At 38.0% G+C, this 27,150-nt stretch overlaps 2 protein-coding genes across 4 annotated transcripts; one reads left to right on the top strand and one right to left on the bottom strand.

Annotated features, from left to right (window-relative positions):
• The first annotated feature begins 812 nt into the window (after positions 1–812).
• LOC145768405 (DNA excision repair protein ERCC-6-like) lies at positions 813–20,233 on the top strand. 3 transcript variants are annotated; one of them, XM_082579888.1, is made up of 23 exons: positions 813–1,025; positions 2,112–2,199; positions 6,362–6,570; positions 6,779–6,832; positions 7,045–7,374; positions 7,537–7,585; positions 7,906–8,073; positions 8,271–8,429; positions 8,643–8,778; positions 8,995–9,165; positions 9,732–9,908; positions 10,115–10,327; positions 10,768–10,986; positions 11,629–11,739; positions 11,892–11,965; positions 12,560–12,700; positions 13,337–14,148; positions 14,468–14,593; positions 17,724–17,883; positions 18,232–18,347; positions 18,560–18,655; positions 18,916–18,983; positions 19,189–20,233. In XM_082579888.1, the coding sequence occupies exons 1-23, from the start codon at positions 929–931 to the stop codon at positions 19,342–19,344; spliced, it is 3,930 nt and encodes a 1,309-aa protein (XP_082436014.1). In that variant the 5' UTR covers positions 813–928; the 3' UTR covers positions 19,345–20,233. The 3 variants fall into 3 exon arrangements, with proteins under 3 accessions (XP_082436014.1, XP_082436016.1, XP_082436015.1); XM_082579890.1 differs by lacking the exons at positions 18,916–18,983; positions 19,189–20,233 and having other exon boundaries at positions 18,499–18,603; XM_082579889.1 differs by lacking the exons at positions 18,916–18,983; positions 19,189–20,233 and having other exon boundaries at positions 18,493–18,581.
• A 1,456-nt stretch (positions 20,234–21,689) lies between these two features.
• LOC145769133 (coiled-coil domain-containing protein 137-like) lies at positions 21,690–22,178 on the bottom strand. Its single transcript, XM_082580726.1, has one exon. It carries the CDS (start codon positions 22,176–22,178, stop codon positions 21,690–21,692), a length of 489 nt encoding a protein of 162 aa, XP_082436852.1.
• Positions 22,179–27,150: the final 4,972 nt, after the last annotated feature.

Here is a 27,150-nt window from a genome sequence, read left to right as displayed (position 1 = left end):
GCAGACCGGGGAGACTTGTATACTTGCTTCGATTCGGAAATGCAACGAGTCATCGGGCGCTATTTGCTTGTGTTTGAAGCCCGGTTGCTCGCTTTGTGAAAAAGCTATCAACCTCAACTTTTGCTTGTCAATAGACAGAGATATGTTCTTTAGATTAGCGTTTATTAAATGCTGGTATCTTTACAAGTATTTTTGGGATAAATGGTTAAAGTCGGTCAAGTTCAACTCTTTACCTAAGAAATATTTTTAACTTTTAGAGTCTGGCTGACCTTCATTTGGATAAACGATAGCTTGCGCTTTCCAGCAATGGTTCAATTGTAAAAATCGAAGCAGAAACGACAAAGATATATTATTGATTAAATGCTGGTATCTTTAGAAGTAGGCTATTCTTCGGATAAATAGTTAAACTTGGTCAAGTTTAATTCTTTTCTAAGGAGATATGTGGTGTTTTTCGGGCTTGTGTTACATAGCTATTAGGTAAAAGCGGACACTTGCACGCTTTTTTTTGTCATGGTTGACTAATTTCACCCCACTTTTCCACCATTTTATGGTGGATTCCTCCTGTGTGACGTCATCGCCTTTTTAACCAGGGTCGCGACTTGTATACCAGTTCCAGATCACGCATGAGCGCATATTGATGTCAAACGTAATGCTTGAGTGGTGCTTGTAAGAATAGCCTCTGAGGCTATTTTTACAATATGTTGTAAGAATAGCCACAGCCATTTAAAAAAGTATGTGTCATATGCAGTGGGTATTTTCGTTTCATTCTACAGAGAAATTTTGCTGAGGCGAAATAACTGGTGAATGAGAAATTATTCCACTCAACATACCGATTCAGTTCACTTTAAAACTCATAACCGCTTTGAAAAGTTTAAAAAAGGTTTGGTAGGATATTAAACTATGATACGACTGTGAATACCAAAAAAACATGGATGGTATTGAAAACATTCCAGAAAATTTGAGAGAGGAAGCTTTAAGAAACATCGAAGGATTAAATGTATATGACTCATCACAACTAAAACATGGTAATATTGGGTATTTATTTGTTTAGGCTATATATATATGTCTAAAGTAGGCTACCGTACATAGTTCACATGTTTTATAGTCTAGCCCAGGGGTCACTAAACTGTTTTCTCTACGGGCCGGATTGCTGCGATATTAACAGCTGCGGGCCGAATGCAAATTGCGAAAAGATATACAACTATTTAGAATTTCCATTGACTTGAATTGAGCACAATAAATAACAAAGTCAGCGGTGGAATCATAGCAAAGTTGTGATGAAAACCGAAAGGTTGCTGGAAAAGTTATCCCCTGCTGTGATACACTACAGGACATCGTGTTCTTGAAAAAACATTACATCTTTCCAAATTTGGCCTAGGCTGTCCCCATTTGTGGCCGCCTAATGATAAACAGCAACGTCAGTTCTTTACAAAAAGTTCGGTAACTTTTTTCCATAACAGTTGTAGTGCAGCTGTTATTTCCGCAGCACGTGGCGGGCCGGATGAAATTAGTTTGCGGGCCGGTTCCGGCCCGCGGGCCGTAGTTTGGTGACCCCTGGCCTAGCCTATAAATTACACAATGGTTGTGGATATTATATATGGTGCCCATGGCCTCATAATAAAGCCTCCTTTTAAAAATTCTTCAACAATGCAGAAAATCAGGCTTTTATAGCCCCTTGTACTTCAACTGCATGCAATATTCCATAAACTCTCAGTTGTACACAGGTTGAGACGAATCATGCAAACATGCCATGCTGAAGTGACGTACAGTGACCACAGCTTAAGACATTATGATAACTACAACTTCTGTCTACCAATTAACATGTGTGCTGTCATCCAGCACAACTGATTATATAGTCTACCGGTAGCTTAGAATTTAAACATGTACGGTAGGCTACAAGATGAAACATTGTTTCATGCCGAAGCAAGGCTCATACGTTTGGAACCAATCAGAATAGCGACACAATATACCTGATTTTGATGTCTGCTTTCATAGTTTTGTAGGTGAACTTGTACAAAAGCGATGTTTTCAAAGATGTAAATGTATATATATATAATTTTATACCGTGTTTTATCCAGTGTTTTACATACTTTATGCATTTTATTAAACAGAGGTTGTCAAAAAGATAAATGAAGATATAAAAAAGAAAGAAGCTGCTGCCGAAAAAAAGAAAGTCAATGATATTCTTAAACAAATCCGGTAAGTTTGCATGGATAGAGTGTGATAGGTTTTAATGCAGCAGCAGTGACTGGATATTTTTATACACATAATTATTTGAAACTACATTTAGTCAAGACAAGATGCTTTACAAAAAAAGAGAATTTAAAATACATCAAAATAAAGATTTTGTATCAAATCGAAAAAAAATTTACAGGAACCCTTCTAAGCTTGAGTTATTAGCATATCATTGTTTTTTGCAAATAGCTATTTTTTCAACTAAAATTAAAAAAAGAATTCTGCTTCATAACTTCTTTAACTTTTAAAGAAAACATAACTACTAGGCTGGCGCAAAATCTCAAAAAAAAAATTATTTTCTTTTTAATTTTTCGTCAGTTTGGAATATTGTTCCTTTTGGTAAATGTATCTCCTACACCAAATTTCACAAAAAAATATTAACGTTTGACCCTGGTTCACCTGGTTTGAATTTTTTCAAAATATCAAATTTTTGCTTATCCCTGAAACTGCTCACCCGCTATCTTCTAATGCACTCTAGCATCTTAATGGACACAATAAGAGGCAGTAACACAAACTTGTAGCAAGCAAAGTGGTTTAATTAGCAACTCCATGAACACTGATATATGTATTACTCTCAAAATGTCGAATTCTATCACATTTCAGACATCATTTTCTTTGTGCACCCTTCACGTAGTAAATATCTACTGCTTTCAGTTTCTTGAATTATTTGACGATGTTTATCGATTTTCACATGCCAACAATACTTTTTTTTATATAAAGGCAGAACATGTGAGAGTCATTTTAAGGTATTTCGAGGCCCCTGATTCTGAAAATGCACTAAGTTTTCTCGAATTGGCTTTAGTTTTTGAGTTACAGCAAAAATATTTTTTTCACAATTTTGAGCCCCTATAGATTTAACGTCGTGTCGTTTACTACATAGACAAAACTGGAAGTCATCCCTGGCACATTTCTGAGCTGTATAAACGCTATTTGGAACCAATCACGTTGATTACAACCTAAACAAACAGCTATTTAACGTTTACTGGCCTAGTAACAATCAAAATATGATGTGAAGTAAGCCTGAGGATACAAGATGTAGAATATATAACTTGCGTTTTGCATTAATGTATTTGTTGATTTCAACAGTCTCAGACTTACTAAGTAAGCTACTAAGTACAAACAAAATGCATACATTGTTTTGCTTAACAAACTAGACAAATAAGCAAAACAAAGCTATCGATGAACAAACGCAACTCTTTATTATGATTGGCCTACTGAGCAACACCCATCAAGGTACGAAGGCCATTTATATAATTACAGAATACAAAGTTATGTTTTTCAGTAAAGTAGCTGCTTAGAATTTTATCTTTGCTGCGGAAGAATGTAATCTTGGCCTTGGAGTCAAGAATGCCATGTTGATCAAGATGAGGAGCCAAGATTGCAGCTACCACTTTTGATAACTAACTCTAAATCTTTAAATATTACAGTAGGTGGTAGAAATGGTTTTGAGAAAAAAACTTGACCTTGCTCCAAAACATTACTGATACTGAAGGTATTGAGGTTACTCTCAGTCATGCCCGTTTTCCTATTGTTTCAAGCAAATCACTTGAAACTAGAGAGGGCAAACAAAAAACAGAAATAGCAACGTCCATGCAATGACTGCCTTGCACACTCCATGTAAACATGATGTTCCAACTTCCTTCGAACATCCTCACCGTGCAGAAGTATCAATTTTCATGGTGATTCCACGGCTCTCTTTATGACATGGCACTCTGAACTTCTTAGCCTTGAGCCCAGAAACGGGTTTGAGTGCAATGTTTGCATACTTTAGGAGGAACCCAGGACTTATCTTGATCACCCAGCTTCATGTCAAAGTAATAATAATAATGCTTGTTTTTACATAGCGCTGTATCTATCGCAGAATGCGTTGGTCCTCTGCGTTGCCTCATGCAGCAAAATATATCTGGGTTGTTTGTACAGCATCCTACTTGTCAAAGGCATATTTTATTAGCCTATATGCCATTTATTTAGCCAATAGACCGGAAAAAAACTTCTTGCAGCAAAGACTTGGCCTTAGCAAAGGCTTAGCATAAAACTTCATTTGTACAAGTATCCATTTCATTAGGCCTACCTTTTCAATATAAAGCTGCATTCATAAACACATGACTTTCGGGATACTTTTCTTGTGATGTAGGCCTACTGATTCACAACTGTTTTCATTGAGTATTTATGTCTCCCTTATGTTAAACACAGTTCATTTCAACCTTTGCTTGCGTTTTGTGCTATATGAACCAATTGAACTAGACAAGTGCAATTATGACATCATAGTGGTAAACAGGGCTGAAAATAAGTAATTTGCTAATTGAAAGCTTTTGAGAAACGATTTCAAAAATATTTTCATTGTCGAATATCTCGAAAACTAGAGCCAATTCGAAAAAACTACTGAAATACTCTAAAATGACTCTCATCTTTTGTGCCAAAATTTTTTTGTTGGTCTATGTCAGGGTTGTCCAAACTTTATGGGACGCGGGACGCATTCGGCAAGGAAATTAGATCGCGGGCCGCAGTTGACATTTTTCCTCTTATACACTGTCTCACCGTACCAGATGTAAAGTAAAACACGTACATGTGTAAATGAATCTTTATATTTATCATAAAAACATATTGGGGAATAGATTAAAAAAGCTAAGATGTGAATACTACGAATAAGAGAGTTTTGGAAATTTTAAGCAACGTCAGTAGACCAGGAAACCTTAAAAATAACTGACAAGTATGAATAAGAATAAACCATAAATTTATTCGTAAAAAATATTTAAGGAAGTACGTAAAACGGTACAGTTCACTTAAAATTCAGTGAGATGGGTGTGCCTGTATTTTGGAAGCCAGCTCCTTTGTGTCAATGTCAACTGAGGTTAAGGCTAAACGAAGGCAGGCTTCGAGAGATGTTTGTTTAAGTAGATTCCTCTCTTTGGATTTAATCGACTTCATTGCGGAAAATGCTGCTTCACAAAGGTAGGTACTGCCAAACATTGACAGCAAGTGCAATCCAAAACGGCGTAAATTAGGATAATGCTCTTCAGAAAGAAGAGGCCAAAATTGAGTGATTGGCAGTGTAGCTTTGCTTAATAAAACCTGGTCACTTTGCAAGTCACACAATTCAAGCTGCAAATCGTCATCGGCTTCTGATATAGTTATAGTCAGCGGAGCATTGAATACATTGAACTTTTTCTCAAGGTGCCGGAAATCTTGAAATCGCTTGTTGAAGTCTTCAATCAGGGTATCATACTTGGTTGTTATGTCACTTATATGCGGATTTTTATAAATTTACCATTTTAAGGTTGTTTTTCTAGGGTCGGCTTATATGCGAGGATATACGGTAATTTTTAAAAGTTTTCTAGAAGAGGCGGCGGGCCGCATTGAAGGAGGTCGCGGGCGGCATGCGGCCCGCGGGCCAGGCTTTGGACAACCCTGGTCTATGTTATAGATTCACTGACTGCAAAAAGGCTGTAAAATCAACTAAAATGACACTAAAAGCATGCACTATTAGTGACTCTCAGACTTGGAGTAGGGTGAAGATGTTCCACGTGGAAGTTAACAGAGGAAGTGACGTCAAAATCACGTGGTCAAATTTTGAGAAATCCTCTCTTCAGATACTGCTAAACCACTTCGAAATTTACTAATTTTTCAGAAAAATTCAGAAGTTCTCCTTGGGTAAGCCAGGGTCAAAGGTCATAACCCAACAAAAAATTTTAGTTTACAAATATCAGTGAGCAAAATGGAACATTATTCCAAACTGACAAAAATTTTAAAGAACGTCAAGGAAAATGAGCCACCCTAATAACTACTTATATTGTATCATTGTTTATATGGTTTGTAACAGGAATAAAGAGTGAAAAAGTTTGTAAATACGACATTAAGATGTTTTGCTTCTGGTAACTTGTATGTATGTCTAACGTGCAAATGTGCAATAGCTTCTAATATATCATTAATGGACAACTTTGGTTGTACCAGTCTAAAAGATTGTGAACTTTTAATTGATTTTACCAAAACTGTTAAAAAAAGCCTACTTTAAATATTTTAAAATTGGCAGGCTGTCAATTTTTTGAATATTTTTATGGTGTTTAATTTTGTTAAGCATCCAATTTCTATCAAACAATTTTGCTATTGTTTTTTTTTGTTTTTTCAGTATTCTTAAAGATTGTATAGAACTCAATGAAAAAGCCCATGCAGCAATATCACAAAAAAGTTTCACAGAAGCCACGCTGCTCAAGCTTAAGTCTTTAAAAGCGCAAAAGGAAAAGTACCAACAACAGCTCAAAATCAACGAAAATAAGTTAATTAAACTGCAGTTTTCACTACGAGTTCGTGATCAAAAACTTGCTACATGTCATGCAGGTTTGCAATTGCAATTTATTCCTTAACTAACAATTCAATTTACTTACTTAGACAGCATGTGGTTATTGATTCAGCTGGTGGTCTTGGTTAGGTTAATCTAACATAAAGTTATATCAAAAACTGCAAATAAATTGGATTCCCTTTCATTTTATGGTGTCATCTTACAGTTCTAAAACATCAATCAATAATGTAAAGTTGTTTTGTTCAGAAAAAGATACTGCAAAGGAAACTGAAGATCTTCCATCTTTTTCTGGAAGTTACGGTAAAGTTATCTATGAATTGAAGTTGCGAATAAGCACTATCACTTTTAGTAGCCTAGTTTTAATGCTCGGAAAATTTTTTGTATTTTGAAAATTCTTGATAACTTGTTATGATGAAACATATAATCGTTTATTTTCTTATTGTGAACTTATATGTGGAGTAGCATTTCAACATTTATTGTGCAGCAATGGAAATAACTTTTTGTTTTTGTAGATCGACTTGCAGTTTCCACTGCTAAAACATTGGAAGAAAGAAAAAATTTGATCAGACAAGGCTTAGCTACTCCATTTTCTTTTACAAAGAACCCACCTTCATTAAAGTTAGACAACGGCTTTGGTGAATCCTTGGTGTGCCCATCAATAGAACAAGTTACCAAATCTTCTGATAATCATGTAGAGGAAAACAATACAATCAAAAGTTCTTCGACAAAGACTCAAAAACGAAAACCTGACATTGATCCTATTGATAAAAGGAAGAAAAAGTTAAAAAATGATGATCATGATGAATATGTACCTTTGTTCTCTGCAGAGGAAGATCATTACGGTATTTTTTTTGTAGGCTGACTTGCAGTAATAAGATATAGTGTATGGTGTACTGTTAAATATTATAAAAAACATGTTGAGTTTTACATCGTATTTATTTTTAAAGATGTTAAAGCAGCACAGTTTAACAGTATGTTAAAGACTGTGTTAATTTAATCTGTAGATGAAGAAGTGACTCCTAAAACTCTAAAGCCACACACCAAAGCGTCAAGGTAGGTCATAGACAGGATTCACAGATAAATAGCCATGTGAAGCTAAGGTATAAAGAACTACTACGATGATTGCATTGAATAGAATTTTTAATAGAGTTATAAATTGATGAGGCGTTTTTTCATTTCAGTACTGACCTTTTGAAAGTGAAAATTTTAATCAATTCTATGAAAAACTGATTTTTATTGTATCTGGTAGATGTCCTAGTGGTCATTTAAGAAAAAGTATAACTTTAATTTTTCCATTCATATTATACGTCAACATGTGGCCTGTTCATAAAGTTATTTTCCAAACATCGAACAAATCCCGTTCATTTTTCCAGACGCGTTTTAGCAGCCGACGATGCTAATCCCCGGAATTACAAACGAAGAGTTGATCAGTACAAAGCGAAACTGCTCAGAGACAAAGCTGAAGGATATGAGGCGCCTGATGATAAGTTGTTGGATGGTGGTTTGCGGGTGCCGGGAAGAGTATGGGATCGATTGTACAAGTGAGCGGTTTTGGTTTAAACTTTGTATTTCTGGCGGTTCAAATTAGTCCAAAATTTGGAATTTGGTTTCGTCTTCTTGGTGTTACATTGTGTCTGAAAAGCAGTGCCCTCGATCCTTGAAGTAATAAAGAAAAAGTCCAAAAGAACTGCTGAGATGTAAAAAAGAGTCCCGTCTATCATTTGTGTCACTTACACAGGTATCAACAAACCGGCGTAAAATGGCTCTGGGAGCTTCATACCCAACAAACGGGAGGAATTCTAGGCGATGAAATGGGTCTTGGAAAAACCATACAAGTGATAGCTTTTCTTTCTGCTTTGAGCAAATCAAAAATTCGAGACCGAGATTCGTCGTACAGGTGAGATATGCACCGAATTTGAACAAATTTTTGCTGCTCATAAATGCAATTCCCAGACAGAAAATCAACCGTTTTTTACATTGACTCAATGTCTGCAGACAGCGGTTGATTTGTTGTGTGGGTTGTTTCACATAATGGAGTAATCAACTGCTTTAAGATAATCTCTATAATTTTTTGTTTTTTAATTGCTTTAATTTTTTGCCTACTTTCCAGCTACGATGGACTTGGTCCGGTTTTGATAGTCACTCCTGCAACGGTCATGCATCAATGGGTACGGGAATTCCACGAATGGGCGCCCATGTTGCGAGCCGCTGTCTTGCACAGTTCCGGTTCTCATACGGGGTCGCAGGTGGGTTAGATATGGACCACTATTCTGCTGCTTTTTTCAAGAGATCTGATTACGCAATGTAGCATCAATCTATGACCTTTGCGCAGCATTTACACACAGCTGGGTTTATTCTACAGATTTTGAAACTACAACTTTGCGTAGTAGTACGCGTACTACAGTTTGAGTAGCACTGGACCAGTGAAAGGAACTTGCATTAAAATGAAATTATAATTCTAGAAAGATCTCATAACCAACATCGTCCTTTCTCACGGCGTGTTGATTACGTCATACGAGCGTGTACGTCGTGCCTTGGATCTGTTACTGGCCAGAGGTTGGCATTACGTCATTTTGGACGAAGGCCATAAAATACGCAACCCTGAAGCCGATGTGACGCACGCAGTGAAGATGGTAAGTAGTGCAGGAAAAACTGCTTCCGCACTTTTCGTCTGTTCCCCTAACTCTTGTTTGTCTTTTGTTATCATGGAAAAACCTTTTATTCAGTCTTCTAAATTTTTCAATAGTCCACGAGTTAGCACGTTCTTCTGCAAAAGACTTGTACTGTACACTGAAAGATCCTATTTATTCAATCTGGGTGAAAAACTACAGACACACAAGAAGAGAGTGCTCAACTAACTCTGACACACAAGAAGATGTTCTTTAACTTTCATGCACAAAGTGTCTTTGCATGGGTTATCCACCTTGACTTGCAGGAGTGTTGATAGGGGCGTCCAGGGGGTATTTTGGACCCGGTAATTTTAAGGGTCCGAGAACTTCAAAAAACCACCTCTTATTTGTTGGATATATTGCGTTTTTCTTAGAAGTGTCTTAATTTGAGGCCCGAGGATCTCGTTGGTACCGGGCCCAAATTATCTTCTCAGCGGCCATGTTCACTTGTAATATTCATAGTTTTTTGGATTTTACTTTTCATTGAACGCTCACAGATACGTCAGAATCGAAATCACGTTTCGTTTCAGTTTCCGACACCCCACCGGCTCATCCTCTCCGGATCGCCGATACAGAATCATTTGCGTGAGTTATGGTCCTTGTTCGATTTCGTTTTCCCTGGAAAGTTGGGTACCCTGCCAGTTTTTATGGAACAATTTTCTGTTCCCATTATACAAGGCGGATACGCCAATGCATCAGAAGTAGAGGTATGTACTGAAAACAAGTTGTTTTGCTGACATAACTTATCGTATTTATTACATGTAAAGTAGTGCACCAAACGAATAGGTCTTGTTTTTGTGTCATGTCTGTTTTAGTTCAAATTATCTCTTTAAAACTTTTGTCGACTTTCTTAGTATAGCATAGCTGTAATAAATGTGACGTAATTTTTGCTCAATTTCTTAAATTTTTACAGGTGCAAACCGCGTACAAATGCGCTTGCATGCTACGCAGTACCATAGCCCCTTATTTGTTGCGAAGGATGAAGGAAGATGTACAATCCCACATAAAACTTCCAGAAAAGAGCGACCAAGTTCTATTCTGTTCGTTAACAGACCACCAAGTGGAAGTCTATCAAAACTACCTCAACTCTGATACTGTCAACTCCATTCTTTCGCGAAATTTAAAGGTAAATGAGACTTATAAAGTTTAATGTTAACTACCACAGCAATACACCACAAAATAGCACATACAAAATGTTACCAACAATTATTTGCATTGCAACGTATAATTTAATGCTGCCTTTCTCTTCCTCTTGTTCGCAAAGTAATGATTTCATTGCTGATGTTCAAATGTTGTGCAGAATTAATGTGAAAAGTACGTCATGAACCGAAAATCGTCATCATCCGCTGAACACCATCATACTGTATTTTAATCTCCTTCAATTTGTACGCTATTCGCACCCAGACCTCCAGAGAGGGAGACTTTATTAACCTTTGGAATACGAGTCAAAAACAAACAAAACGAAATACCAATAAAACGGAAATGACTGGCAGCAACGAACAAGCATGCGGTTTCGCAATCAAGATGCTTGTTTTAGATCTCTAATCAGATTCCATTTTCTTTCAGGTATTTGTAGGTTTGATCCAACTTCGAAAGATTTGCAATCATCCCGATCTGTACACGGGTGGCCACAAGATACTGGTGGGAGAAAAGGACCCGGAGTATGGTGATGAAAGAAGATTCGGGTTCTGGAGACGATCAGGAAAGATGATTGTAGTAGAATCCCTGTTGCGAATCTGGAAGAAGCAAGGCAAAAAAGTTCTCCTCTTCACTCAGAGCAAATTGGTACTTGGTACTGATCTTAAAGCCCTTCCTCTATTCAATGTCAGACTTAAAAACAATAAAAACTATTAATACTACAAAAAGTGCTCAGTGCTAAGCAAAAAAGCAAAGCAGAGCGAATTAAATCAAATATAGTTATTACTATCTGAATCCTTAACAGCCTGTTTCACCTTTAACGGATCATCAGAAGGGTCTTATTCAAATAGAATCATGAAATATAGGTCTTATTACGAATCATTCAAATAGGTCTTATTCAAATAGAAATCAAATATTATTCAAATAGAATTCTATTTGAAAAAGCCCTTCTGATGATCCGTTAAAGGTGAAACAGGCTGTTAAGGATTCAGATAGCAATGTCAGAATTATAAATTTAATTCATTACGAATTTGTAGAAGCAATGTCTTCATTTTGTGGCATTTCTATCAGATCACTTTTTTACAACTTGTAGTTTCGTTAACTGAAATTGTGTTCACTTTTAAGTTCGCCTATTCCCTCATATGTCAAATCTCAATAGATCCATCTCCAAGTGTCGCAATCGCCTTCACACCCTGCCTCCACATCAATCTGTCTAAAGCGTCCTCTCTGATCAAGCCGACCTTGGTGCTTTCCTCCTAAACTTTAACTTTCTGTTATTTGTGTTTCAAGATGCTAAATGTTCTCGAAGACTTTGTAAAATCACAAAAGTACACTTACCTGTGCATGCATGGAGGCACGTCTATCAGCTCCCGACAGCCTATGGTGAAGCAATTCAATGAGGTGCTGTGTTTTAATCTGTTATGTTTTTGAAAAAGTTTTTGTATTTATCGTATTTAAAGCTTTTTGTCTGCAACCTTCAAAAAACATTATAAAATATCATTTTAGGCCATAATACTACTCGTGAAATTGACTCTGGCTTTGTTGGTTTCCAGGACCCTGATATTTTTGTGTTTATTTTGACGACACGAGTCGGTGGACTTGGCATCAATTTAATTGGCGCTGACAGGTGAGAAAATCTGTGCTGAAAGAGTTATGCATGCGGATATGTTGGCCTGAATTTTATAACACGACGTACGGTAATCTTTTTTTTGTCTGTTTTCACTAGCGGTGCTGCTACACAGCAACAAGTATCCAGTTGTATGTATTGCGAGTGCTGTTTCTTCACGTGAGCTGCTGTTGCTGTGCAATATTAATATCTTAAATCAAAACGACTACAACTTCTCATAAGAAAAAAGTCAACCCAAACATTGTCTTGCGTAAAAAAAAGATTATTGGATCTCACAAAACACAGCTACCGATATTAGGCGAAATGGCCCGTTTCGGCTAGTCCGATTCGGCTAGTTCCCTATTCGGGTACAGTCTTTCTCGGCTAGTTCCCTAATCGGCAAATTTTTGAAAATCCAACCATAATCCTTCTGTAATCCAACAAAATCCTTAAGTAAATCCAACAAACCAGCCGAAAAAGACTGCAGCCGAATCGGACCAGCCGAATCGGACCAGCCAAATCGGACTAGCCGAATAGTAGCAGACCCGATATTAGGCCATCATTGTGCAAGCCGTGATCTCAGCAAGAACCGCTTGACATATCTTTTTCTCAAAGAGTTGTCATCTACGACCCGGATTGGAACCCTAGCACTGACGCCCAGGCCCAAGAGCGAGCGTGGCGGATTGGGCAAAAGAAGCAGGTCACCGTCTACAGGCTGCTCACTACCGGAACTATTGAAGAAAAGATTTATCACAGGTGAAAAATGTATATTGCAACCTCGTTTGGAATTTAGTTTTTGCGAATCATTTTATGTGCTGTCTATATAGATACAATATAATGTTACTACATAACAGACAGGTGGAAGCTGCAAAAGATAATACATTTGTGTAGTGAGCTGCTCTCACTTTGCTACACCTTTAACTGTCTTGTGACCTTGTCAATTTTTTTAACTTGATAACTTACTGTATGTCGGTTGCAAGCACGTTTTAACGTTTGCGTTTTGTCACTTTTACCATTTTCTTGACCTCTGCTATGTTGACGTGTGTTGTTTTTTTCCTTGCGATGGTTAGAATTAAAAACAGCTAAACTATCTCGCCAAAGCTGCTTTGTGCTGTTGAGTGGTGTCGAGCCGACATCCTTTCGAGCGTCGTACCGACATCTTTTCGAGCGTCGTGCCGACATCCTTTCGAGCGTCGAGCCGACATCCTTTCGAGCGTCGTGCCGACATTCTTTCGAGCGTCGTGCCGACATCTTTTCGAGCGTCAAGCCGACACCCTTTCGAGCGTCGTGCAGGCGTCGATCGTCGTGCAGGCGCTATCATCACCCAACTATGCGTGATTTTGCCAATACGGAAACAGTTTTGTTAATAAATTGTTCTGGCGCATTTTTCAGGCAAATCTTCAAACACTTTGTGTCGAATCGAATCTTGAAGGATCCAAAGCAACGAAGGTTTTTCAAAGCAAATGACATGCACGAGCTGTTCACACTCAGCCATCAGGAATCGGATCCCAAGAAGAAACAGACGGAAACAGCGGCTATTTTTGCTGGAACAGGATCAGAAGTCAAGATCGAATCCGTCAGCGACAGAAGAAGCAAGAATCGCGGATTGACGGAAATAGCGGAACAACCAGATCGTCGTGCAAAAAAGTCAAATCCCAAAAGTTTTGCGCGCACCAAACCTCTTCATTCCAAATTGAAAAACACTAATACAACTCCCCCACACAATGAGTGCAATACCAGTCCACGTACTTCAACAACACTTACATCTTCTTCTGGCTTTTTTTCCACTTCAACAGCAATTACATCAATGTGCCATAAACAAACCGACACTAATCACGTTTCACCTCTTTCATCCCTGATTCCAAAAGACCTACCTAAGCAAGCTGCTGATCACCCAAGTATACCGCCTTTAGTTCTACCTCTCGATTTCAAAGCCACGTCAGATAGTACAAGTACGACCGAACCTACAACTTCCAGCACAATCTCGGGACAAATCGGATATGACGCTGAAACCAGAAGGGAAATTGTGGCTGACGTTTCATCGGACAAAACAACCACCTCTTTCTCTAATCTAGAAGCTAGTAACTCTAAATCGGATTTGAAATCAGCGAAGCTAAAATCGTCGTTCCAGCGCGCGTTACAGAAATTTAGGATGTCGAAAGAAGCGACCACTGCATCCAAAAAGCATAGAAAGCATCGCAATGGTGAGTGTTGCCAGCCATGCAGTGTTTCACATTTTTTTTTATGGTTTTGCATTTGCTGAAGTTCTTTCAATATCATTAAGCCACTGCAAGTTTTCGTAACAGCGAAATTATGTTTAATTGGTAAGAAGTATTTAAATATCAGACTGCAATTTGGGTAGAGAGGTAACTTTTTTAAACCATAAACTAAACAGACATAACTCAGTAACAGCACAGCTGTTTTGTTATTTGTTTTTATAATGTTAAATGTAGTGTTGTTGCTGAGTTACGTCTGTTTATGATATAAAAAATATCAGACTGTTCGATGTTTGGTTAATTCCAGACGTCGATGGTGAATGTGTACCAAACGTGGTCAAAAAGTCAAAGTACAAGAAGAAGAAGAAAGAGAAAAAGTCTAAAAACCTCAACAAATCAGACGATTATGTCCTTTCAAAACTATTTAACAAAGGTAAGGCATAATAATATCATTTTTCTTTGCGTCCATTGAGCCATGTGGATACACAACACAGCTGAGAACAGGAAGCACGCAAAGACTGGTATACTGTACAGTAGGGAGGGCCGTCGGAAACAGATTGCTTAGCAACTCGAGTTTCTTAGGAGGTTCGTCGAGTAAATGGCGAAATCGAAAACAATTTTTTAATTAAACGCCAGGAAGACGGCGCACAACCAGGGGCGAGTTTAGCTGATAGGGGCTCGGGACACCCTTAGACCGGGGGGTCCGTGCAAAAACAATTTTGCGCCTAGGGCGCGAAAAACTTTACAAAATAACTTAAAGTCACCCACACGGTTGCTAATGCTTTTACGCCAAGCTCAGTCGCCACCTTGTGACTAAAATTAACCTTGAAAAAGGAGGCATTTTGCAGAAACTTCAAAGGCTAAGAGAAAATAATGATAATAACACAAAATCACATTTTCCACGTCGAGAGGCCGTTCAAAAGGTTGTCCAGGGCAAATGCACCCTCTTCCCCCCTTAAATCCGGGCTTGTGTAGAACACGGTCCAAATAATCAGTAAATCACCCCATTTCATGGATATTACCCCCCACCAGTGGTGACGTTCTCCGCAAAAGCGCCCTAGTGAAAAAAATAAAATCATGAAGAATGAGGACACCGGAGATTAAAAGAAGGAAATGGAGCTGCACGAATTGGCGGAAGCAGTGTTGACTAAAAAAGTATCTACGATTTCGCCACAGAGGCGATTGTTACGTATGAGGGAGTGATCAAGAAGATCTTGAAGAAATGGGCCATGGTTAAGATGAAGAAAAAAATCCCCACGGCGAGAATGAAGGCTGAATGGAAAACTTCATTGAATGTCAGTCTTTGCCTCCACACGCTTTTCGACGTCGTTGACGACAAATTGCTGTACTCACCCGAAGTTGATTTCGTTATCGACCAACATGGAACACGCATTGGTTTCATTAGAAACGTCGATTGGGAGGCGCAAAATATGAAAAGAAGAGGGACGAGGGAAGGAGCAACTGCTTTCGCGAGAAAACGAGTGAAAGAACGCGAAGAATGTAGGCCTACTCACGACTCGGATGACTACAATACAGAAGAAACTCCCAGAAGGCGCTTCCCTTTTAGAGTGCTCGATCGGCAGAGAAGAACTCGAAGAAGAGCAAGAGTGATGTACTTTCGATCTTTGTACAGTTGCGCGTGAGGTGGAAAGGTATGGAATTCTAAGTCGAGCAGCAGCTGCCCTCGCAACCGCAACATTACTGGACACAAAAGATGATTTCAATCCGACGATGATAGTCGACAAAAACAAGCTCGTTTGTGCACGAAAACTGCTCCGTTTTGAGACGAGTCACTTCGCTTCCAGTTCGCTCGACACAATAGTTGAAAGCCTTTACTTTGACGACAGAAAGGATAAAACCCTTAAACTGAATGGCATAACTAGCTATCGTCGAAAATAAATCGAAGCCCACTAGGCAACGAGATGCTGAAATACCCAGGATCTGAATATATCGACCACGTTTCCATTCAAGGGTGTTCAACTGGGAAGACCATTGCCAAAACGATGTTGGCTGCTCTTGGCTGCGTCAAGGGACTAACGTGAAAGGCATTCGGGTCGTTGGATGCGACGGAACTGCCCTCAATGCAGGTAGGCCTATGCACACAGGAGCCATCACCACCATTGAGCAACATATTGGAAGTACGGTGCAATGATCGATTTGCCAGTTTCACCTCAATGAACTCCTGCTTCGGCATCTCTTCGGCGAGCTGGAAGGGAAATCATCAGGACCGCAAACCTTCAAAGGATTTATCGACCGTGTCGTCGTTAATGATAAGTGCAAAATGGGAGAATTTGCAGTCGTCGAGTTAGAGAAGATAAAATCCAATCTGACAGAAGTCGATGAGGTGATGGAATTAGTGGCGATCAAAAGTATCTGCTCGATGTGTTGGTCATCGAGGGAAGTCTGCCTCCATAAAGCATTCGATTCCGTGATCCAGTAAAACAGGGTCATGCACGATGGCTTACTCTCGCTTCAAGGATATGCCGACTTTATATCTCGGAGCCAGAACCAACAGAGGCGCTGATAGAAATGACGACGTACATCGTTAAAGTTTACGCTCCCATCTGGTTTACTATCAAGCAAACCAAGAAGGTCACTTTGCTGCTCGGTCCTTCCTTCGGTTAGTTTAGCTGACTCGCTATCTGACAGGCCAATTAAAAAAGTCGTTGACAGTGGCCTACAATCAAACGCCTTCGCTGCGCATTCGGAGAATGTAGTGTTGGCCCTTCTGCTTGACGATTCTAAACCAATGCGTAGCCTAAATCGGATCCAGAAAGCAAGGAACGAGTACACGGGTGGGGTACGTCGCTACAAAATTCCTAAACTAAACTTTGAGTACACAGATTTGACAACAAACTCGTTGCTCCGGTGGAACGAGCGGAAACTCACTGAGCCACAAATTCTACACGATTTCAGCACGGAACAGCTCACAGAGCTTTTCGTCGAGACCGATGTTCCTACATCGATTGACAGTTTTCCGTCCGGCACACAAGCAGTTGAGCGCGAAATCAAACTCGTCACCGAAGTAAGCGATGAAGCCATCGGCCATGACAACAGACATGAACTTGCTGACGCGAACTGCTGCTCGCTCACATCGTTCACGTTTTGAGTCAAAAAAAGATTACGTTCTGTGATTGTTTTCGTCGTTTTGCGTATTTTCTATTTTGTAATTATTTAATTTTTTTTTGGAAAAAAAATGTTTTTTTTACTTTTTTGAGTAATATTGACTTTTTTGTGCGGCGTCTTCCCGCGCCCCGATCTAAAAAATATTTACAGATTATTTGTTTGTGACCTAAGCCTCCTATCTGAGCCGAGTTGCTAAGTGATTTGACAAAAAAAGTGCATTGACGGCCCTCCCTACTGTACAGTAACCCAGTCACCTATTTTGGAATATTAAGTGTTTTGTCAAGACACAGTCGCGTTTCCAACCGACTTCCTTACCAACTTCATGCATGCGTTTTCACAATCGGCCACACAGCCAAACAAATTCAAAAAGAATGCGCCCGCTTATACTTTTCCCCACACTTGACGCGGCCATTTCTAGCAGAAATGTCTATTCGCAGGTGTTCACAGTGCTATGAAGCACAACACAATAATGGACAGCTCGACTCCTGATTATACGCTTGTTGAATCGGAAGCCAGTCGCGTGGCAAGGGAGGCTGTGAGAAATGTTCGTTTGTCCCGCCAACAATACAGATATCCGCAACTGCCTTCAGCCAAACCGTAAGAATCGTTCAATGTTTATATTCATTGGTTTGTCTTCAAGGTCGTGTTTTGTTAGCGTTTCAATGCTGGTAAATAACCAACTTTGCAATTCGAAATTAAACGACAGTTGGCAAATTCTCGGCATGTGCAATTAAGCTACTGATTTCCAAAGCGGATCTGCGTTCAGGGAAGCTACATGGATGAAATAAAATACTGGCAAATGTAAGTTCAAACTCTTGCAACTATGCAAACTGTCTGAATTGATGTCTCGCCAGTCCGGGATTAAATACCTCTGCAATTAATTTCACGCAACAAATTTTGCACGACTTCCGTGGTATCAAACGACAGGTTGGTTATCTCTTTTAGAAAACGATTTGGCAAGGCAATCTACAAGATCCCGAAGAAACAGCTGCAGGAAGACAATGACTCAAGTAGTGAAGACCAAAGTGACGACTCGCCTAGATTCGGTCAGCACAACACTGGTAAGGCATGCATGCCGAATCGACATTGTCGATACAACCCAGAAAAAATCAGTCTTTTTTACATTGATTAAACAACATTGTCAAAATTCAACGTCTGCAGGACGTTGAATCGATATAAAAAGCGACTAATTTACTGTCTGGAAAGTTGCAGAGAGATCTCAGTGCAAAAGTAACGTTGTTGCGACATGAATTAAACGCAATCTTTGCAACAGCCACATTGTCATCGGCCTTGCTGAGGGAAATGCGGAAACGGAACCACATCGAAGTTGCAACGCAAGAAGAAAGCAGCGACGACGAAGCAGCGAGTGGTAAAATTGCATTAAAACTTTCAAACATCTTCACTGCTGTAATTTCTTAGTTCTCGCGTTATATCTTTAATTTGATTACATTAACATCGTTTTTCTTACTTGTATTGAGGGTTGGAGGCAATGCGCCATTGTTCACGATCATTTTGATTTGTTAGGTTTATTGTTAGTTTTTATGAGTCTATCACTTCAACAGCACCAATAAACTACAACTCTCATCTCCCCCCTTCCTCCGTATATTATCATGTGAACACGATTTTTAGGTGAGCTGATTTCAGATGAGGACAAGCTGTTGCAGTCACTGGTCGATTTTATTTCTTTCCAAGCGCAGGTAATGATCGTATTGTAAACAGTAATCTTGACATTTTTCAAGCCGGTTTTGTGACGTTAAGAAAATTCACCCTGCATAGCCTTTAGTGAGCTGTTTTGATCCCACCGGTTTGTTCTATTTTTAAGACCCGGTTTGTGTGTACCGGTTGATCTCAAAACGTTATAAAACATGCGTTAATATCTAATTTGAAGCAAAATTTCGACAGGGTGAAGCCACGACAGCAGAAGTGATGGCAGAGTTCAAGGACGCAGTTCAACTCAACCAAGCCGCAACATTCAAAGCAATGCTCCATCAAGTGTGTGAACCTTCGACAAATGAACATGGAACGACAAAGTGGACACTAAAGCGTGACTTACGTTGACAATCTTACTGTTTATGTGTTTCCTAGTGCAATTGAATAAATTATTATTATTGATGTGGTTTGTACATTGCATGGTTTGGTACAAGCACCATATAACAATGCCATAATTTGTTGTAGCATCTTTACGTTTTGTGCCTCCACACTCTGCAGAACCGTTGTTTCCTTTCAGTGAGCAACTAAATCAATAAGAAAAACACATTCGTTCAAAAGGGTCGTTTTTATAATCATATCAGACTGCAACATTACACCTCACACTGTTTAATTTTTCGAAAACTGCTATCGCAGTTTTGACTTTAAATAGTCGATTCTTAGGAACATTTTTCTACCAATCTTTTACGACTAAATCGAAACAAAAAAGGCAAAGGTTCTTCACCTTGTTAGCCTAATATTGAAACGGTGTGAAAATAAAGTATTTGTTATGATGATATACCCAATACCCTGTAAGTTTCCCATTCGCTAAATTGGTTACCTGGACATTACTACGTTTTTAAATTGGAAGGTATGATTGGATGGTACTGGTAGGCGGGCGGGTCGCTCAGCTTTCATCACGTGCGGGGTTTAATTTTGACTTTTTAATCAGCTAACCGTGGATTAAATTTTGTTGTCGGCAGCTGATGCTAAATCGTTTTGTAGTTTTCAGAATAAGAAAACATCTATTTTTCTGCACGACTTGTACAATAATATTCAATTTTTTATTCTGTAGTTATTGCGGTAGATACTGTTCCTTTCACTGGTTAAGATTAGTTTTATTATTGATGTCATTGCTTATTACTAAAATCATGACTCATGTTTGGTCGGTAGATAATTTTTATGGTATTGCGATATTCGTGTCCGTGTACACAGCCTTTCTACATTTGTGTGACTTCTTTAATACATTGTGCTCGTTTGACAATCAGTTGATGTATTTTTTCTTTATTAGTGCTTGAAAAGTAAAGGAAGTTTAAAAGGTGCAGCTTATCCACGCTTTCTCCCAATAGCACGATTGTAAGAGAGGAAAGGCTAAAATCAATTTTAAAACTTCAACATTATTGCGAATGCCTGGTGAATGTCGAAATTATACAAATTAAGTCTTCCTGTCAACCTTCTGGTTCAATCTGATAGCTCAGTTGGAGCGCTTGAGTTTACAAACGACAAAATTCACGGGGTGTGCACTTAAGCATGGAATTTTAAGGATTGTTCTTCATTCAGCCGCTTCTAGTGGACGAAATAGTTCACAGGCATCACTTCAATAATCGGACATTTTATGGTCAATTTCGGTGACCGGGCTGCGTCAGTGGTTCAAAAGCTTCCTCGGTCCGAAAATAAAGCTTTCCACAATAAGTTATACGTTGCAATTACGATGAAGCCTCATCCCACTTATGTTTAGTTCCCTGCCACAACTGTATTTTAGGAAAGTGTCTTCTGCAACAGATTGATCAGTTGTGACTTCACCTTCATTTTTGTTAATGATTCTAGAATGCTTTTTAATCCCGCAATAGACAAACGACCCATATAAAGACGTTTCCAAAATGACATGCTCATATTCAGAAGAATTATTGTAATGCAAAATAACGATGCACCTCCATGGTACAGCAATAATAATCGTTTGGCAACACAGCCCCGAGTCAAGCCTTTCTAGAAACCGCGAGCTAAAGCTTGAAGAGTTCGACTGTTGTGTCATCAGCAAAAATATACAGCACGACACAATTAGTGATACAAGGCTGTTCAAATATATCAAAAAGATACTGCACAGATGGGTGCCACAACCGTTGTATAGGTTAATGATATTCGTCATAGGAGGCGCAGAAAAATAGGGTCATACGATACTTGAATTAACCGTACTAAAAACAGTTCATGGTTTGCTGAGACGAAGTGATCTCAAAATCGCCATGAGATTTTCTAGGTTGCTGCAGCTTTAGTGGATTTGAATATACTACACAAGGCAGAATTTCATAAAGACAGCTCTTGCAAACATACACACAGTGAGTAGTGACAGGTGAAAGTGATGTCGATAACTTTCAAAATCGCCAAAACGTATCCTCTCTTAAATTTACGGTTAAGTTGACTTTCAATCATTATTAAAAATGCAAATAAAATGGCAATGCAAAAGCAGCTGATCGCAAGTTTATAATAACCAGATCTCGCAAAGAAGCAAAAATAAAACTTTACGTGGACACCACTTTGACACTGCATCTGCTATGTGAAAGCATGTGCTTATGACTTAAAAGCTTCTCAAGGAGATGAAAGATGCTCTCCCTCCTTAAAGTCAATCTTCCTTAATAAAACGTCACAAATGAAGCTAGATTTCATACTAACATACCGTAGTCACTATTACCTAAACCAGAACAAAATAAAAACCCTTAAAATTACGTTGTTTTAAATACAAGTTGATTTCCTTGGGTATTAAACTTTTTCATGAAGTTTAGTTGGGAAATAGAATTTTTCTTTATCGTAGTACTTTCAGTCTCTTTTTTTAATCGAGGTTTAATGTTTCTTAAGTCTGGGGGCCGAAGAACAACTTCTCCAAACAATACATTATCTTTCCACATGTCTTTTTCGAATTTTTTGTCTTGTACAGCCCTTTTCCTTTCCTGCTTTTTTTCTATCTTCTTCAGCTTCATCTCTTTATTTCTTTGAGCTTTCTTCTCTTTTGAGATGGTCTTCATTTCCATTGGTTGTGTATTGCTTTGTGCAATAAGATATGCTGCATGTTCATTTAGCCTTCGTAAATATTTGGCTTGAGTTTCCCCAGGATTCTGCTGAAGTGTTGGTTTTTCTGGTTCAGTGCATTCAAATGACTTGAGAAGTTCTTTAGACTTCGAAGAAATTCTTTTCTTGTATCTTTTTCTTGCCATTCTTGCTTCACAAAGACAATGGTATATGTTAACAAATCACTTAGTATTGTCATACATATATAGTGTACAAGAAACAGTAATGGAAATTATACAAATTCCTCCTAAAGATGTAAATAAGTCACATTAATAAAAAAAACCTAATGAGAAAAAAAATAATGTTGTGTTGACATGATTTTTTGTGGTACAAAGTGAAAATCACGACTGCACATTCCTTAACACCTTAAATTTCCACTCAGTTAAAAGTAAAGTTCTCATGGACAGTAGACTAATAATGATTTTTGAACATTTTGGTTTCAAGGTTGCTTTGCATATCTGTGGAGATATTAATTATATAGCAAATTTTGGAATCAACAAGAAAACATTTTACAGCAATAAGAAAACCATTCATGTGCTAGTAAAAAACATGGTTGCATCTGAAATAAAGTACCTTTTAATTCCCAATATCATCAAGAAACTGGAAAAGAGAGGTTAAGGGACATCAGTGTATACTTCATTAGTTCACCTTTTATTGGTGTCCAGTTCATGTGTTCATGAAACATACAAGACCTTACATTTCACAATGATATGCTTGAGCGCATGACTCTTCGAGTGACAAATTCCAACCTGAGACCTCAGAGGCTATGATTAGGTTTCTAACGGATACAACCTAACTCTTACTTTCATTTCGTACCCTGAAAAAATCGAGAAAAAAATTGAAGAAAGCCAAAATAGCACACATATAGGAGATTCTGCTTAACTCTAACTTTAAAATTGTTGCGGAAACCCAGATTAGCGACTTCGGCTATGTGCTACTTTTTCTCTTGATCGTTTCAGGGTATAACGTGAGGGTACGAATTGTCCAGGCTCCTAATTAGGTTTCACCTTTTTTAACACCTTTTGGATTAAAAAGCCAACAGTGCTTCAAATATATTTAGATTGGAGACTATTTTGGTAAACAGTATGCATATATTTATATGTAAATTTAAAAATCAAAACTCCATACCATTCATAAACATCTTGAATAGCATAGCCTTGCTAAAAACCATTGCTTGGTTTCGCCATGGTTTTTACAACTTTTTTTCCAAAATCATGCTGTCACAAAATCATACTAGGCCTGCAAAAAAACTTCCTAACAGTGCTTTGAAATCTCCGCTATGTTACCTGCACCTGCTAATCAAGGCAAAATAAAAAGGACATGATCGGCTATATTTTCTTTATTCTACTGAAGTGTTGCGACATGCCATATTTTAAACTGATTGTCCTGTTTTGGTAGGCCTACCATATCATGCACCTTATAACTTCTGCGTTTTATTGCTTCTACCTTTTTCTAGACATCTGCTATATTTGTCAATTGGTGTATATCGCTGCATGTTATAATGGTCAGAAATATAAACCAAATTAAATTGACCAGCGAGCAATTCAAAATAAAAAACTATCAGATTTTTCAAATTTGGCAGAGAACTGAACGTGAACTTTCCAAATTCCGACTCACCGGCCACCGCTGTGCAAGTGGGAAAAGAGTGAAAAGCCTAGAACATCACACGCCCAGGGCAAAAGAGAAAATTGAATTGAGTCCTGTCTTTGTCATGAGTTACCAAGGGGGGTGGGGGGACTTATATACGAGGCATTCCATTATAATTCAACAAATCCAAATAACCACTAACTCTTCAATTTTTATGACTAAAGCATATGTTAAAGTATGTGAAAAATGCATCTCAGCAAAAAAAAAATTTTGAAAATTGGACAAGCGGTTTTCGAGATATCGCGTTCTAAAGTTTTGTGACTGTCACTAGGTGGCGCTGTTGATGTGCCCAATGTTTTTTGATTTTAGGGTTATATTTGAGGTAGCTAGTTGGTTGAAGTGTCTATTCCACCATTTTTCATGATGTAGAATTCAAAAATGATGTCAATTTTAGTCTACAAGAATTAGCTAAGGAGTTGTGTGGCATTTAAAAAAAATTGGGGGACCAAATGCCAACCCCCAAATTTCCATGTGGGCAACAAGATATCCCAAAAAAATTTTTTGTTCTTTAAAGTTTCTTGCGTATACTTCATGATAATATACTGTTTATTTATGAGACTTTTGTCCTTTTTTCACAATGCAACCTTTTATCAAAGACTTGCATGAGAAGTTATATGATCTATTAATGCAATATTTGAATGATGCGTACTTATGATGTCACAATAACAAATTACAGATTTTCCCAAAAAACTTTTTTCGAGTCAACGTTGTGAAAATTGCCCGGAAAAACCAGCCCTTGTTTCAAAATTGCAGTCAAATTTTGTTTTCCCGGGCAATTTTCGGGAAATCTGTAATTTGTTATTGTGACATCATAAGCAAGCATCATTCAAATATTGCATTAATAGATCTTTGATATAAGGTTGCATTGTCCAAAAAGGACAAAAGTCTCATAAAAAAATATTATACTATCATGAAGTATATGCAAGAAACTTTGAAGAACAGAAATTTTTTTTGGGATATCTCGTTGCCCACATGACAATTTGAGGGTTGGCATTTGGTCCCCCAAATTTTTTAAAATGCCCGATAACTCTTTAGCTAATGCTTTTAGACTAAAATTGAGACCATTTTTGAATTCTGCATCATGAAAAATGGTGGAATAGACACTTCAACCAACTTTCTACCCTAAATATAGCCCTAAAATCAAAAAACACTGGGAACATCAACAGCGCCACCTAGTGACAACAAAATTTCAAAACGCGATATCTCAAAAACCGCTTGTCCGATTTTCAAAATTTTTTTTTGCCCAAGTTCAAATTTTTAAAACAACAAAATATATCAAAACCAACATTTTCTGAAACCTAGTGGTTACATTTCTTTCTAAAATTTGTTGAATTATAATGGAATGCCTCATACCAGTCCCAGGTATAACCTGTCCCCCACCCCCCCATGGTAACTCATGACAAAGCATGCATAGATCAATGGAATGGAATTGATCTATGCATGCATAGATCAATGGCTATCAACAAATCGATTGTCTCTAAATGTCACCAAAACCAAACATATATTATTTTCAAGTCAAGGAAGCAAGACACTATCATACCACCCACCCTTGAATATTCGAAAAAGCAACATAGAACAAGTTGCCTCAATAAAACGAGCATTTGTCATGGAAATCTCATATGGAAATCTTGCTTCAAAAACTAAGATCAACACTCTGCGTGACAAAAAAAATTAAGCCTTTCCTAAACAAACAAGCACTTCTCTCCATTTACCATTCTCTAGTTGAGAGTCAGATATTATATTGTATCTCAACGTGGTGTCATGAAAACAAAACTACATTGCAAAAGCTACAACGTACATGCAATAACTTTCTTCGTACTGTATTTGACATTGACCGCAGAGAAAGCATAAAAGGTGTAATGGAACTCAATAATTTAAAGTCAATTAACCACATGAAAACTACAGAGATTGCAACTTTCATGTTTAAATATTCAAAAAAGCTGCTTCCCACAACATTCAATGATATACTTATGTGTAAACAATCAAGTAGCCTAACAACAAGAAGTAATTCTCCTTATATTCCGATATATTGCAGAATTAACACTTGCAAACAATCAATACGGTACATGGGGCCAACAGTTTGGAACAAGCTTCCAACTACTATAAGAAATGAATGTAAAACTGTAAAAGGCTTTAAATCAAAAATAAACAAGCTAAATCTTCCTTGAAATAATCCCATCTAAGTATTACATCATGCACCAAACATACTAATATATATATATTTTTTTTTTTTTATTGCCCAGCAATGATTAGCCAATGTGTGTAGATTTATTAGCAAAATAGTAAGATTGTAAGTACTCCTACTGGCCTTCTGGTTCTTGTGTTTTTTGTCCACAGAAGTTCTACAGAGTCTGCAGAAGATTTTCCATCCTTTTTGACCAATCTCCATCTTTCGGTGAAGCGGTGGCCATGTGCTCCAACCAGTTGTTTTATTTCAATATCTTGGACTGGATCGTCATGCTATTGTCTGATTGTTTATCTATTTTTTTTAACGTAATATGCCAAATTGGATATTTTTTGTCACTTTAATATGGTTTAACGTGTAAAACATACGGTAACCCAAATTTATCATATTACTGGGACATACCACTACTACATCCCAGCTGGCGATAACTGTCATTTTTGCATTAATTCAACGTTAGCCAACGTTGGATCGGTGTGGAAGTGGCGAGTTTAGCTGACAGGGGTCTAAAATTATCGCTTTATCAACGCAACTTTTATCAAAGCACGCTTGATATCTTCCAAAACATAACTTACCTGGGTATATATATATAATTGAATTTCCGCAAGATGATGATGTTGTTTTTTTGCTAGTTTGTTTTATTTGTTTTTGTCATTGTTTCATGTCGTCAAGTTATAGCCTATCTATTTTGTGAGTCGTGCAAGGCCTGGTGCGTTGCGCTTGAAATGGCTTTGTCCGTGGTAGGATTTCTTTGTGGGGTTTTCTTTGCCTGCCTTGCTCTTTGCTATGAGCTAAACGCATCAAGACGTGTTCCCCTTACGACCATCAGCACTCTTGATAACGCACCATGGCCGATCTTCATAGCAACTGTCCATACAAATCTTCAATATATCAGCTAAAGTTATGTAGGCTAATAAAGTTATAGCCTATAGGCTATATGTTTATTTGTTTTGTAACATTTTTTATTTTCCCTTTATATCTTAAATTTTTCTGAAGGTGTTGCGACCGTGCCAAATTTTTTTCAACTCAATAACTTACTTCGATCACAAGCACGTTTTAACGTTCGCGTTTTGTCGCTTCTACCTTTTTCTTGACCTTTGCTATGTTGATGTGTATTGTTTTGATATGATGGTCAGAAATAAAAAAACAACTGAACTGAACTGAAAGACAGGACTCAATTCAATTTTCTCTTTCGCCCTGGGCGTGTGATGTTCTAGTTGTTACCGTGCAAGTGCAATGTGCAATTTCACATCAGAGTTGCCAGATTCTAAAATCAGTAAAAAATCGAT

This window comes from Aplidium turbinatum, chromosome 4 (genome assembly GCF_918807975.1).
Source record: "Aplidium turbinatum chromosome 4, kaAplTurb1.1, whole genome shotgun sequence".
Classification (NCBI taxonomy): Eukaryota; Metazoa; Chordata; class Ascidiacea; order Aplousobranchia; family Polyclinidae; genus Aplidium; species Aplidium turbinatum.
This window is presented reverse-complemented; position numbering and strand designations above follow the sequence as displayed.